This window comes from Stegodyphus dumicola, chromosome 1 (genome assembly GCF_044657685.1).
Source record: "Stegodyphus dumicola isolate Sdum_Otavi_A_Nest chromosome 1, ASM4465768v1".
Taxonomy (NCBI): domain Eukaryota; kingdom Metazoa; phylum Arthropoda; class Arachnida; order Araneae; family Eresidae; genus Stegodyphus; species Stegodyphus dumicola.
Genome location: NC_140768.1, coordinates 255,493,122 through 255,508,274, shown reverse-complemented (window position 1 = coordinate 255,508,274; position 15,153 = coordinate 255,493,122). Strand labels below are relative to the sequence as shown.

At 31.9% G+C, this 15,153-nt stretch overlaps 1 protein-coding gene across 2 annotated transcripts in view; it reads right to left on the bottom strand.

Moving 5' to 3' along the window:
• LOC118188111 (uncharacterized) overlaps nucleotides 1-15,153 on the bottom strand; it is a 49,051-nt gene that overhangs the window by 13,179 nt on the left and 20,719 nt on the right. For both annotated transcript variants that reach the window (XM_035358469.2, XM_035358470.2), the window contains exons 5-7: nucleotides 13,167-13,396; nucleotides 7,146-7,383; nucleotides 2,551-2,976 (exon numbers count right to left, since the gene is read on the bottom strand). In XM_035358469.2, coding sequence (XP_035214360.1) covers nucleotides 2,551-2,976; nucleotides 7,146-7,383; nucleotides 13,167-13,396 — 894 coding nt within the window. The remainder of the gene's footprint in view (nucleotides 1-2,550; nucleotides 2,977-7,145; nucleotides 7,384-13,166; nucleotides 13,397-15,153) is intronic.

The following is a 15,153-nucleotide window of genomic DNA, read 5'->3' as shown; positions in this document are numbered from 1 at the left end:
GATTCAAGGTGAAAGAAGTTTCTTGAATTAACTACTATTGATTTAAAAAGTTTCTTAAGATTTTTTCCTCGTGAATTATCGATAATGAACTTCGAGAAAATCCATTATCTGTTATTTCACACTTCCATGTTACATTGCTTTTGCAACATCTTAAACAGGGTGTCATTTTTTTTTTTTTTTTAACAAACTACATGCTTACATTTTTGTGGCATCTTTCCTTTAAAATTAACTTTTAGCATATAATTCTGATAATCAATAATAAAAATGAAGCTCCAAGTAAGGGTTACTAGATGTGCAAATAAGAAAAATGTAAACCTTTATCTATTCATCATGAAGAGCAAGCTAATGATGAGAATATAACCATCTTTGACACTTATCTAATGCTTAAAAAATTTTGTATATTCTTATAATAGTATACCACCATGCTCCTCTTTGTAAGCAAAGATAACTACCTCCTTCCAATATATAGTATAAGATATGATGGGAAATGGAAAAAGTAGAACTGCTGTTAGGAATTTACAAACATGTATACACTGCCAGTTCGATCTTGAGACATAAAGAACACACATGAAAAAATAATACATATATTCATATAATGTCTGTACGTTTTTTCCACAAATTTCAGTGCAAATTTTCACACTGAACAGGCCTTTCAGTTCTTAAGTTGATACCTTGCACTAAATCTTTCCCCAGAAAACACATCACACTTGAAGAAAAAAAATATGCACAAAAGCAAATGGACATGTTTTAACAAACATATTCAAAACTCTTTGTATAATAGATAAACTGAAGTAATTTCTAAATTCCATAAAGTTTGAAACAAAAATGAAATTTAGAAATTAAGTTTAGAACTCATTTATTAAAAAACAAGACTATACAAATCAACAACATTAATTTTTCTAACAATAAACGACAAACTACTGTTGCCATACAATATTTCTTTCTTGGGGGGTTCTCGCAATACAAAATAAGAACATAAGTCTTACATATATAACTAGACCCATATAATATTTAGTTTTTTTTTTTTTTTTTTTTTTCCCCATATGGCAGAAAGCACATACAAATAGCAGCAGGGTTTTTAGTCCAAATGGACTTTTTTCCTGAGGGACTATTGTTTTCATTTTTCGATACTGCGTTGAAAACTTTAAAAGGCTGTATCACTTTTCAAATCGCTGCCACCAAATACTATCGCCCTGTATTATATTTGAAGAAATTAAATAATGAAGAATCTGCATAAATGTATGTATGTTTCTCGCATTATGATAAAACTGTAGAGCCATTCAACTTTGAATGACTTAATCCTACTTCGAATAAGGGCAGGGGCGTAGCTATAGGGGGCAGGGGGCATCTGTCCCCGGGCGCAGAATCCAAGGGGCACCAAACTGATGTTACGACATTTTAGAATTAAATGTTTTCCATCCTTGGCAAGCAGTAGGGGGCGCGAAATCTTCAGTTGTCCCTGGGCGCTGAAAACCCTAGCTACGACTCTGAATAAGGGCATCTGAAAGCCCAAATTTGAAATTTGTTTTATTATCGATTTCATATTAATAATTTCATTCTTAATGATAGTTTATACATGACTTTCTTTGCCTTTTAAATTTGTTCGTCATCCAAGAAAATTCGGTGTCTCAGATCTCCATGTATTGAACCCAGCAAGACCGCATTGTCTAGCAAACTAGTTTCTCCTTTCTTCATTGAAGAAATGATTCCTTCTGCAATAAACCCTCCATTTCAGAAAGAACAAACATCTCATTGTTGCCTTGTGTCAATTCTTTAGATTGCAGCTTTTTTGTGGCTATATACAGTATAGAAAGAAGAGTTTGCAATTCTGCAAGATCATTCCACAGCCTTTCTGTTAGTGAAACATTGGTTACAGCCGAAAATATCGTGGCAAAAGCAACGCGTATGAAAGCATCGCGGAGAAAACAACGTAAGGCGAAAATGTCGTGCTACAAAACATCGTGGTTTGCACACCTGCTTGAGTTAAGCATAACACTATCTGCCATTGTAAAAATATGTGAATACCAGCTATAAAGATTTTGTTTTTTTCTCCAATTTTTTCCTCTTATAAAATGCTTTACTTATTTATTAACAGACAATGAGCATAGACAATGAATGAATTTTTTTAGAGATATTGAAAAGGAATGGTAATTAACATCATTATATACAGGAATTTGATTTTTTAGTTGTTTAGTATTTGTAAACATGTACAATTTAAATGAGTTTACATTTGAAAGAGAAAGCATATTAGATGCAGAATTTATAAAAATTTTAATTTTTACAGCCCATGTACGAGCTTATTTTAAAGTTACACTACTTATGTTATATTCATATCATTAATTACCAAAAATACTGATCATCGTAATTTCAAAATATAACATCAATAAATAAATTTTGAAAAAGTTTCAATAAAATTATGTTTCCAGTTTAATACTATCAATTATAATCTCAGTAATTATATAAATAATTTTTAAGTTGAATACAATATGAAAAACTGGTTTAATATAAAAATTTACAAGGAATAAGATGGATAACAAAAACTTCACATACCTGTATACAAGCATAAGGACAATGAGGACATTTGTAAGGCTTGGCTCCAGTATGCCTCATTCGGTGTCGCCTCAAAGAATTGTGGTCTCCAGTACGATAGTCGCAGTGTTCACATAAAAATGGCTTCTCGCCAGTGTGCTGCCGCATATGCAGCTCTAACATAGCTTTACGCGCACTAAGATGACCACAATAAGAACAAATGTATGGTTTTAATTTACTGTGAACAGCTTGTTGGTGCTTCCTAAGACATTTGGCATCTGAAAATTTACGGCCACATGTATCACATTGTTGCTCACTATACCATCGCTTCTCAGGCAGATTTTTACGATCTAAGTGAATCACTAAGTGATTACGTAGCTGACTGATTTGTTTAAATCCTTTATGGCATGTTGGACAAACAAAAGCTCTTTCATCACTGTGAATTTTCTGTAACATAAAAAATTGTCCTATATTGTAATGATTTTATATTAAAATTTTATGAAAATGTGTGAACATGAAATACCATGTATTGAAAGGATTTTTAATAAAACTATGTATCCAGTTTTACAAGTAAATAGATCTAAAATATTCAAGTTTCATTCACATATAGTATTTACATGAAATTCCAATAAAAATACAAAAACTCTTGCTATTCAAAATACAACGAAATGTTAATACTATTTGCATTCTTGTGAAATGTTAAAACACCTGTTCTTATTAATTTGACCTAAAAATATTCCTCTTAAAGTTACTGATGTTAACCTAAACCACGCAGACATTAACAATGGTACTGTGTACCCCTACAGTCCTTCAAGTTAATGAATAATTTTACATGAGGGTTTGCTATAATCCACAGCCAAGCAGCATCTTGCATGGGTATGTTTTGTAAGGTCATTATAGTTAAGGTGACCAGACGTCCCTATTTAGGCGGGACAGTCCAGATCTCAGATTTCATGCCCCGAGGTCCTTCACTTGTCTCGGTGGGATGCCTGTTTGTCCCACTTTTCTACAAAAGACACTCTTAAGGTCAATAAACTCGAATTGGGCGCATTGGTGGCGCCTCGCTGATGCTTGCTTCGGATAAAGCTGTGATGTTACCACTCAGAAACGCGGGCGGCGACCGCGTTGGTGGCGCAAATAAACTGCATGTGCAAAATATTTCTCGCCAAAGCTCCAAGCCGGCGTTGAAGTTCGAAGGTCACGTTTATCGAGTCCATAAAACGAATATTGTTTTAAATTTCTTTAAACTTTTAAAAAAAAGAAAATATTTTTTCGTGCAAGTAAATTAATTAATGGATTAGTTATTTTAAGCAAAAAAAAAGTGTGAAAATCCAAGTTTAAATTATCACGAAAAGTCAAAGAAATGTTTTATCAAAGAACGTTTATTCTAACACCGTGTTCCTCAATTTCCTATAAACATTGTGGAGGGGTAATTCTCGCCGCTAGGTTCCGTGGCCAAATCTCCTGGCAAAATTTCCCTCCGCTTCCCAGCGATGTAATAGCAAACTGGTTTACATTATGTTCTATGGAACCTTTCCTTCTTTACATAGATGTTCTTTGGCTAAGGTGGTTTGTGCGCATGATTATCGTGTTTCGGTGGTTATTTATTTTTTCCTCGTGTTAGTGACATGACCTGAGTCTCCATTGAGCATCAGTCAAGCCAAAACGTCAAAATTCAACGAGGAATTACAAGGCGAGTTTCCATTCATAAAGAAGGTTAGAAGCAACACCGATAATGACACGAGGCGCGACAAATGTGCATCACATTTCTCTGTCACTCACAGCAGCCGTAGAGATATAAATGAAGCATTTGAATACGGATGGATCGTCACAAAATTGCCCTGACGACATCGCCAGGTACAATTACGAACTATTTTTCAAGATCTGAATTAGGTGAAAAGGAAGCTCGGTTGGCTGCTACAGAAGGTACCGTTGCGTACCACATGATTTATCACAATCACAACTTTAGGTTAATGGATTGTACTTCCAAATTAATGCAAAAGTGGTTTTAATCTGAAATTCACTTTTGCACGAACAAAATGTCAAGCCATTGTCCCGAATGTACTTTGTCCATATGTAATGAACCAAGTCAAGGCAGAATTAAATGTCACCAATTTTGTGGCAGCGTCTACAAACACGTTGAACCATAAGGACGTCAAGCTATTTACTGTGATAGTGAGATATTTTGTGCCACTGTCAGGTGTGAAAGTTAAAATCCTGGACATGCAATCTCTTTCTGGAGAAACAGCACAGACGATTTGCAATTTTCTTGTAAATGCATTACAATGGCATGGTCTGACAAAAAAGGTCATTGGCTTCTGCGCAGACAACGCTAACACGAATTTTGGAGGATTAAAAGGAAGAGGTAGAAACAACATTTTTGCAATATTACAAGATGCCCTCGGGAGGAAACTGCTAGGTACTGGTTGTGCTGCTCATATCGTCCACAACGCAATCCAAACAGCAGGAGATTGCTTGCAAATTGATATGGAAGCAGTTATTACGAAAATTTATTGTTATTTCTATATCTAAACTGTTCGTGTTGAGTCATTCAAAGAATTTTGCGACTTTACCTGTGTCTCCAGCACGTTTTAGGATATGGGAAAACTAGATGGTTATCACTGAGGCCTGCAGTAGAGAGAGCTTTAAAATTGTTTCCTTCACCGAAATCTTATTTTTTCTTGTTGGAAGGGAAGTGCCCCACCCTAATCCGCAACTTTTTTGAGAATCTCTGTGCCGAATTGTGGCTCTATTTCGTACATAATATCGCTGTGGTATTTCAAGCGGCAATTCTGCACATAGAAGCACAGACTGTAACAGCATTGGAAGTATCTTCTGAACTGGATGATTTAATACATAATGTACTGAGAGAAACAAAAAAAGAAACTTTTTGCCAAATGAAGTACGTATGCTGATTACCCAATTAGAAGAGGAAGGATTGGCGAGAAAAAATGACATTATAAGAACCATTGTATAAATTTTTACGACAACTGTGCTGGATATCTGAAAGAGAAAGTAATCACCAAGTAATGCATTATGTCACCAAGTATGCAACCAAGAATTTCGATAAATAATTACACCATAATAAATAATACAGAGTTCAGCTTTAGAAATTTGATGGTCATCTTTGTGGTTACTGCTTATCAACTGATTGTTATAAAAGCTTTTTTTTTTTTTTTTTTAAGCAATTTTCTGATGTTTTCTTATGTTACAACAGGTGGATGTGTATATGGAAGAAGAGCATGAAAGTAGTTTTAGGTGATTGTGATAATAGCTTTTTCTGAATTTGTGCAATTCTCTGATTTACAGGTTAAAACAGGTTGATATGTACATTGTAGAAGGGGAAAGATAAGTGCTTTATTATGGATGCTTCATGTGTTTTTAATTTAGTTAAATTTGTTGCTGTTTTTAATTTTCAGCATTATTTATGGATAATTAAGTAAAGTTTCTTTAAAGTAAAGTTAAGTAATTTTCAATCTTTCATTCTGGATATTCCTTGTTTTTTTAACTTCATTAAATTGATGCAGTTTTATATAATTTTCACTGTGTCACCTTTTTTAAAATCTTGATGCCTGAAATGGGCGAGAAATTAGTTGTGAATGACTGGCGACTTTGTATGAGGGTTGTGTGGTTAACCAAAGAATACCATATTTTTTCATGAGGATTATGCCATCTTAAATGATTTTGGGTCCATAAGTTTCACTTTATGTTAAAGTTCTGGTTTTTGCGATTTTTATTTGATTTAATACTGAAAAAATTATTTTTCTTTATTATTACTATTTATTTATACTCCATACCTGCGTTCATTAACATAATTTGAAAAAAATTAACTCTACAAAATATTTGTTAACTATGGCAAAATCTTAAATTTTTGTTACACTTACTGTTTTTTACCTACTTCATTAACTGTCAAAGGTAGAAAATGCCTTCAGAGGGCAGTAATGTACCAAAAGAGGGGGGGGAATCCAGTAAGTATGTTCCTGCCTTTGTGGCGCGAGTGTTGAAAAAGGTTCGAGAGCTATGAAATAAAGGCTACAGTCCTAACTTCATAATGTGTTTTGAAATTTTACTGAGTGAGTGCGAGTTATATTAATTCATCACTTATAATGAAAAACTCCTACAGAAATTATTAAATTATATAGCAATGAAATTTTGCAAGTTTTTATACGGTCGTTTTGTGCGATTTATAATGAATATTTTTTGGATGCATTTTATGCAGAGTTTTGGTTAAAGGGAAAAAACTTTTAAGTCAAATTTAATACAGAAGTGACATAAAATCTGATTTTAGAAAAAAACTGACACAGTCCATATTATAATCAATGTACATCTCATGCACAAAATTTTCTGAACGAGTACGTTTATTCATAATTGCACTATGCATTTATCCATGTTGATGTATTATCAGACTTTTATCTTTCATCATCATTTTCCTCAAATAAATGAAATTTCCAAAATAAGTTTTCAGCTACATAATTATTTGAATGAACATTTAATTTCAATGTAAAGAACTAAATCTAATTTTTATATTTCATTAAAGCTTAAATATTCAATATTTTTAATTTATACTTAGAAAATACTCTTGTTAAGTATAATTACATGAATTAAAAGATACTTACACGATGGTTATCCAGTTTAAAATAACTATATGTTTTATAGCTGCATTCAGTACAAGAATGCAGATCAACATCTATTGTATGCTCTTTCCAAAGATGCATAGCAAGTCCCCTCCAATGATGAAATTCATCATGGCATTCACGACACATAAATGATTTTACATTTTCCGAATGGCAAGTATAATGATAGTGTAAATTAGCTTCTGAACTAAACCTATGGCCACATCCACTTCGAGTACACCTATGAAAATCAAAAATTAAAATTTCAATTAATAACTTACTTACATTCATTCTAATAACTAAATCATTTTATCTCTGTATCTTAACATAATTGAGTTTTTAAATCTTATATGATAAACATTATACTCACATTAAAGATTTACAAAAGAGAAAAATACTTGAGATAACAATGTTAAATACCAATGATGTTTTTTAATTGTAAGCATGGCAATTAACATTTCTTCAACCACTGTTACCCACCTTGTTATATTTTGATTTTTAACTGACTTCTGTTACACATCTTCATCTTTAATTGTTATATTTTGATTTATTAAAATTTCACAAACAGCAAGAGGCAGTGGTTTGAAATAAGATCAGTAAGAACAAATAAAGACTGAATTTAGAAATTATTTAACTAGACATTTAGTTTATTTTTATCAATGTAGAAAATTTAAAAGGAAATCTAATTCAATAGTTAAGAGATCTGAGAACTTTTAAAACAAAATTTAAAAGGACTAAATATAAATAATAAATTCATAAATAATAAAAGAGTTATTTATGGCTCTTTTCAATATGTCAAATCATATTTTCCAATATTAAATTTCAAGGCTCTTTTACTTGAACGAATACACAGAATGTCCATTAATTATTACTAGCTTCAAATATTCTCTCTAAATTAACTGAGATATTTAGATGCGGTCTATTTCATATTAAAAAAATTCAAACGTTTTATCTTTCATCATTATTTTTCTATGAAAACAAATGAAAAGTATGAAAATAAAAAATTCACATAAAAAGATACAGCACGTCTTGGTTTGAAGAAACCATATTGACAGTCAAATCCACGCAAACATAATATGCCATTTTGAGCTCAGAAGCAGAATGTTTTGCACTGCTCTGCAAAAGTGAGATAAATCACAGCGACAATAATTTTTTTCAAGTAATTTGTATAATTTGTATTGAATTATAAAATTTCTTGAAACATTTATAATTTGCACTTAAAACAGTCCTACATATTTTTAAGAAAATTTGTAACTTTTATTTAAATTTTACTATCAGTCATGTACTTGCTCAGTCCAAAGGTTTATGCAGATTTTAAGTCTAGCGTAAGTTAAATTGAGAAGTAAAATAATAATCAGCATGGCTTATAACAGAAACTTGGCTGTTGCCTCTGCTTTCTTGCTTAGAGACAGAGAGCCACTGATCAGAACAGATGTGAATGCCTGACATTGTACCAGAAATTGATAGATTGTTTACTATTATTTCAAGTCTCATTAGATGTAAGGAATAAAGTTTTATGTTAATTTTTACATTTTTGTGTTGTATCTTTCATCTACAATAAGGATTAAGGAAATGCAATAACTCACATAAAGATAACTTTTAAGGGTAAGCAGTCAGTTACAAATAATTAAATTATGTAGTTAGATATCCTTATTCATAATAAATTTACATGCTTACAATTACATTTTTTTTTAATTTCTAAAAAAATATCTAAGGTGGACAGAATTAAAACACCCCTTCTCTGAGCTTCCTAGACATTGAACTACTGAGAGTAAAAGGCTCCAAAATTGTTGAACATACTATTCAAGACAAGGGGAAACAGATCATGCTAGAAAAAAAAAAAGTTCCAGAAACACCAATAGATGGCGCTAACCGGATAACCGGAAATATGTTGCAAAGACACAAAATACATATTTTATTCGAATGTACCAAACATTCATATCACAAGGACCTTATCGATGCAGGTGAAGCTGCTCAATATGTTCCCTTCTTCAAGATGTAAAATCTGCAGTTTATGGACAGCTTGTTCAACTGCAGATCGTAATTGGTTGATTGAGACGCTTCTTGCATGCAGAGTGATACTGTCTTTCAAATCTGCCAAGGCTACCAGACATTCTCGATAAACAAGATTTTTTAAGTAATCCCACAGCCAAAAATCACGCATTAAGATTATATACCTCCTGGCAATCATGGTGCATGTCACATGGCCACTGCATATAGCCTTTTCGAAAAAGAAAGGTCCCAGAATAAATGTGGCTGTGATTCCACACCAGATGCAGCATTTCCTTTACTTTAGTAAATCAATTTCACAGACAAAGGACATACTGGAAGCATGACAGCAGTCACTGATAAGAATGCCATGTTCCCAGTTTTATTCCCTTTTATGCCCAGAACAGTAGCTGTGAACCAGGGTTTATGCAAATTTTTGTGCTTACAGTGTGAAATTGAAGTTACAATGACACTAAGTTCTTTCACTTTTTATCTCCCCACCCCCTTTTTTTTCATATCAGCAATAGAAATTAAAAAGAAAAATTCCATACTGCACGTACTTGTTTGTTTGTGCCTTTTCAGGATATTTTCTGTTGTATAGTGTATACCATCTATCGGTGTTTCTGGAACTAATTTGTTTTTTTTTTTTTTTTTTTTTTTTTTTCTTTGGAATCCGTTTCCATATGTCTTGAATAGTAGTTCAATGTATAGAGAACTCAGAGTAGAGGTGTTTCATTCTGACCACCATGTACACATTAAAAACTACATTATGTTTTGTAGCAATAACAAATGCAAATATTAAATGAGTCTTTTTTATTTGAAAATTTTCCAGATATTTTAGCTAATTTACATCAATTTCCTTCTCTTTAGCATCTTTTCTAAGTTAATTTGTTTCAATAAATAAAAAAATATTCCCATTAGCCTATGCTTCATCTCCTAATTTGTTAATTTTTCCAGATTATAACTCTGAAGAATAATTTTCTCTTTTATAAAATCAAGTTTCATCTTCATTTTAGATTTTTCTGATTTAATTCATAATGTTATTTTCTAAAGAACTTTTTGGACTTAGAATATATGAAGATAGAATATAGAATATATGAAGTGTTAATTTTGTATTTCTTTAATAATATGAATATTGAGAATAAATATGAAATGATATAAAGTCAGCACCAGTGTCAGAGCCAGTGTAGGTGGCAGCATTTTTAGAATTTAGTGAAGCACTGAGCAACAAAATCTAGGGATGGCAAAAATTTTTTATTTAGGCAGGTACTGAGGTATGTATATGATGCACTGTGACATGCAAGATGAATCTTTCACTAAAATTTGGTTTTCAGTTTCTTTGCTTGCTTCAAGGTTTGTGTCTAATGGAAAGATAAGAAAATAAAGGAAAGATAAACATTTTAAGACTTCTGGGATCAAAAGAAGAAAATTCAAATAATTTTGTTTTCACTGTTCTTCCAAAAATTCAAAAGATAAATTCACCATAAATTTCCTAAGAACCATCTGCAAGAGTTTGTGGAAGATCAATATGCAACCACTCGAGAGCTTGCTATAGAGTTAAAAGTTAGTGCCTCATCCATTAGTCATGCTATGTATCGCATAAGCTTGACGTACAAGTTCAATCACTGGGTGCAACATAAGCTGACTCAAGCAGACAAGGACAGACATGTTCGGGCCTGCACTAATCTGCTCGATATCAATGCAAGGACAAAATTCTGGACCAGTTCATCACTTGTGATGAAAAGTGGATTTACTTCAATAACATGGGCTGAAAAGGGAGATGGTCTGTGCAGAGCGAGCTTGGCAGCAGCATTGCAAACCCAATCTGAGTAACAAAAAGATCATGTTTTCTATCTGGTGGGATTGCCATGGTATTATTCACCTACACCATATAGCCCCGACATCGTTCCTTTAGAGTTATACCTTTTTCACACCTGCAGCTACATCTTGCTGGTGCTATCTTCCATTCTGAATGGGACGTCCGAAATGAAGCAGATCTGTTTTTGGACTCATGGCCACCAAGTTTCTAGGCTGAAGGCAAAAAATCATAGATTTGGGTGGTGATTACTGCCAACACTAAAGGTATTACTTTAATTTTTGTTTTCATTTTTTCCTAACTTTATTAAGAACCTTTTTTTGGTGGAAAACTTTGATTACAACTCGATATAAAGCATATTTAATACATTTATATAACAGAAAATACCGAGTTTGTGGTTAATGTCAAAAGAATATTTAATACAGCAGATTATGTGGTAAAATAAAGATGAAAAATTAAATATTCATCATTTGACTAATAAATATAAAGCAACTCATTAAAAATGTAATGCAGAAAATGTTGGTTTTTTAAACTTTATGAAAAAATAACAAATAGAATGAATACAAATATTGCAGGTTTAGTTTGATTTAGTAGATTATGGCAAAGTACACTAGGGCTATCTGTCTAAGGGAAGGGATGCCTTTGCAGACGATATCCTAAAGGAAACTGGCTCGTATACACGTTATACATGGTGGAAAATCACGAAAACGCCCACACAGCCAGCCAGTTCACCTTGGAATCAAAGCCAAGTTGGAACTAGCAGTGTTCAGCAGTTTCATCACTCGGCCGCTGGTGGGCCCAAATATTGTAGGACGTCATTTATCTGAACTAACCACACTGCAGATATTTTGGACACCACTTTTATTCAACAAACTTTAAAATTATTATTTTAAACTTACTTTTTATTTAAATAAAAATAAAAAAAATTACTTCAGTACTTAAAAGGATTTTTATGACAGCACTTATTGGCCCATCCTTATTTTATCACAATATACATTCTTTTCAATCCTCATTTAATTCAGAATGCATGTTACAATAAATGCATAATAGAATTAAAATGTTTAAAAATTTTTTATTTAAAATGCTTCATAATCTAGAAATCAGAGGTGAATAACCTTGAAATAAAGCATGATGCCTGGTTGCTAATATTGACATATGCTCAAAAGTACAGTGGTACCTCAGTGTATGTCTGCTTTGAAATACATCCTCCAATTTGATACATGTCCTGTAAGGACACATAAGTTTTCGTTTGATATGCAATATTTGTTTGGAATAAGACTTGAGCTTGATGAGTCATGACTGCCCACAATGCATGTTGCTACTATTCAGTAAACAACTTGTGCTATAAGTCTGGATTTTCAAATGATGTATTTTTCACAAAGTTTTTTATGTGAAAAATACATCACTTTATGTGGCACATAAAGTGTTGTAAATTCAATAACAATGAGATTTAGGAAAGTTAATGAGACAAGTCAAGCAACAAAGAAAATTCTTGGGATCACCATGGAAATGAAAAAAGTAATTCCTAAAAAGTATGACGACGATATATATATCAGGATTTGGCTATTGCCTACGGTATGCCAAGAACAGCAGTGAATATTATTGAGAAAAACAACGATGCTATTTCTTCAGCTAGAGTAACAAAGGGGGTAAAACTGATTACTAAATAAAGGTCAGATGCATTAGAGCATATTGAAAAACTGCTTTTAATCTGGATAGCAGAAAAACATCTGTGTACAATATGTATTTCATTCACTGCATTTATATTTTAGTATTAAACAGAGTTATAATAATAACAATATGATTTTTTATATGAAGGGATTAATTATTTTTCCTCATTTGGTATACGTCCAAGGATCTGGAATGGATTAATGACATATATTGAGGTACCACTGTATTTAATTTTGCACTATTTGAAATAATTTTTAAAATATGCTTTTTTTATGAAAGTTAAAAACATTTTGGAGTTTCAAAACCTTAAGACACTAATGAACTAAATAGGAAGCAAAATGTCAGACACTAATGGGAGAACATACTGGAAGGCTTGGCGTTTTTAGATTATGTAAAGAAAATATGATACTATTGAGAGAAATTTCATATACAAGAAGAAAACAGCAATTAAAAGCACTAAAACTAATGCTTATCTCTAAAAGCAAATTTCATATTAATTACATTAGGAATGGATGTTTCTTAAAATAACATATATTACTGAAAATTACCTGAATATTTTGTCAGTAATGCATTCTCTGCGAATTTTTCTTTTGACACCATAATCATAATCTTCTTCTAAATTCTTTGGTGGACGGCATTGCCTTTTGTTTTCTCTTGTTCCTGAGGCATCAGCATTGCCATCTGATTGATTAATAGTATCAGCGTAAGGACGAGTTCTTGGACGACCCCGTTTTCTAACAGATTTGGCATTATTTTGTTCAAGTTTTAAGTTATGATCCTAAAAAAATATTTTTAATTCAATTAAACACTGAATCAAAAATCATTCTGAAAATAAGAAAAACAAATAATTCAGCTTTTAAAAACAACACCTGTTAAAATTTTTAAAAAATAAAAAAAATACATATAAAATATTAAAACACATATACTAGCTATATGTAAACTATTTCTTCATTTAACTGATCCACAAAACAGAAGAAAATATTTTAGATGTCTGTGCAACTCTTATGGCTACTTATAAACTATTATTTCAGAATGTATATGATTTTTTTTTTTTTTTTTTTTTTTTTTTCTAAAATAGATATTCTCCTAAATTTTCTTATTTTCCACTTATTTTTTTTAATGTTTTATTGTAATGTTGGACATTTATTGGTTCAGCATTCATCGAAATTGACAGTCAAATAAATTGATCATTTAGCTGTTTCATCACTAAGAATGTTACTCAGGATGTTTCACGGCAAGTGACCTATACTGAATCCACAAAGAAAATACACAACAACTAAGCCTGTCTAGACCATGCATTTGATTTCAGGTTAGAAGTCAGCCTCCACTAACCATCTTAACATCCAATCAAGAATCTTACCAATCCAATCAAGGCAGTAAAATCTTCTAAACTACACAGAATGATTATGAAATATTATTGCAAAAACAAATAACCTAAATGTGTATAAATAAAAATGCATTTATGTAAATGAATTGGAACATTACATTATTGCAAAATATATAGGATTTTATTCTCATTTCATTCAAATAAGATTTCATTGAAACTGAATATGAAAACTATATGTTTGATCAAAGTAAAAAGATGCCTTCTTAGATGACATTTTAAAGGAAACTGAATATTACTTTATACATAATACAAGCCTAAAAAAAATCTATATAACCAGCCCGTTAAGCCACTAAAATATAACCAAAGATGAAACAATATTGCTTTGTAGCTTTAGCCATACAATAGCTGGTAAGTTTTTGACAATGTGAAATTTACATATTTTATTACAATGTGCATTTTACATCATTTTTTGTCAATGGATAATAATTTTTACTTTTCTCTTTTATGCAGAGGGATGCAAATTTTTAAGTTTGATGAGCTTCGCAGAGCTAACTTTCGCCAATATTTAATGCATTGAAGAGTTCAAAAACTTTTCAAGGACAGTAAACGTTTCTAAACATTCTCACTAATTTACAAAAAGAAGGGGCAAGAGAACCTCTATTCTCAAATAGCATACCAACGATGTTCACATTCAAAGCTGCTCTCTGTTTTTTCTTTAAAGTAATACATATTTGCATCTGACAATGCATTCACTTCATAAATATGAGATTATAAAGAACTGAAAGGCAGGATGCCTTGCATTTGCTCTTATTACATCAACTATAATATCTCTGTGAGATTACGGTGTAGAAACCTATATAATCTCTTCATCCTTAGAATACTGTCATTTTTATCATCAGACTGGCCTCACATGAATAATCTTGACTATTACATGAACAACCTTGACTATCAACAGAGTTTGTAAAATGAGTTGTGCTGCCACTAGTCTCAGAATGGCACTTGTTCCGTAAGAAGGTCCCTCACATATTGCAATCTAAAAGCTGACCTCAAACAACACTGTTAAGAAGTACAAGGCAGCATGCTCTGAAACTACAGAAGGAATAAATTTTCAATAAGGGCTCTACTTGACTAATAGTAGATAGTGGTCACGAAATCATAATTTCATGACCACTATCTTAAGATTTCAACCTTCCAGCACGCCCACTTGA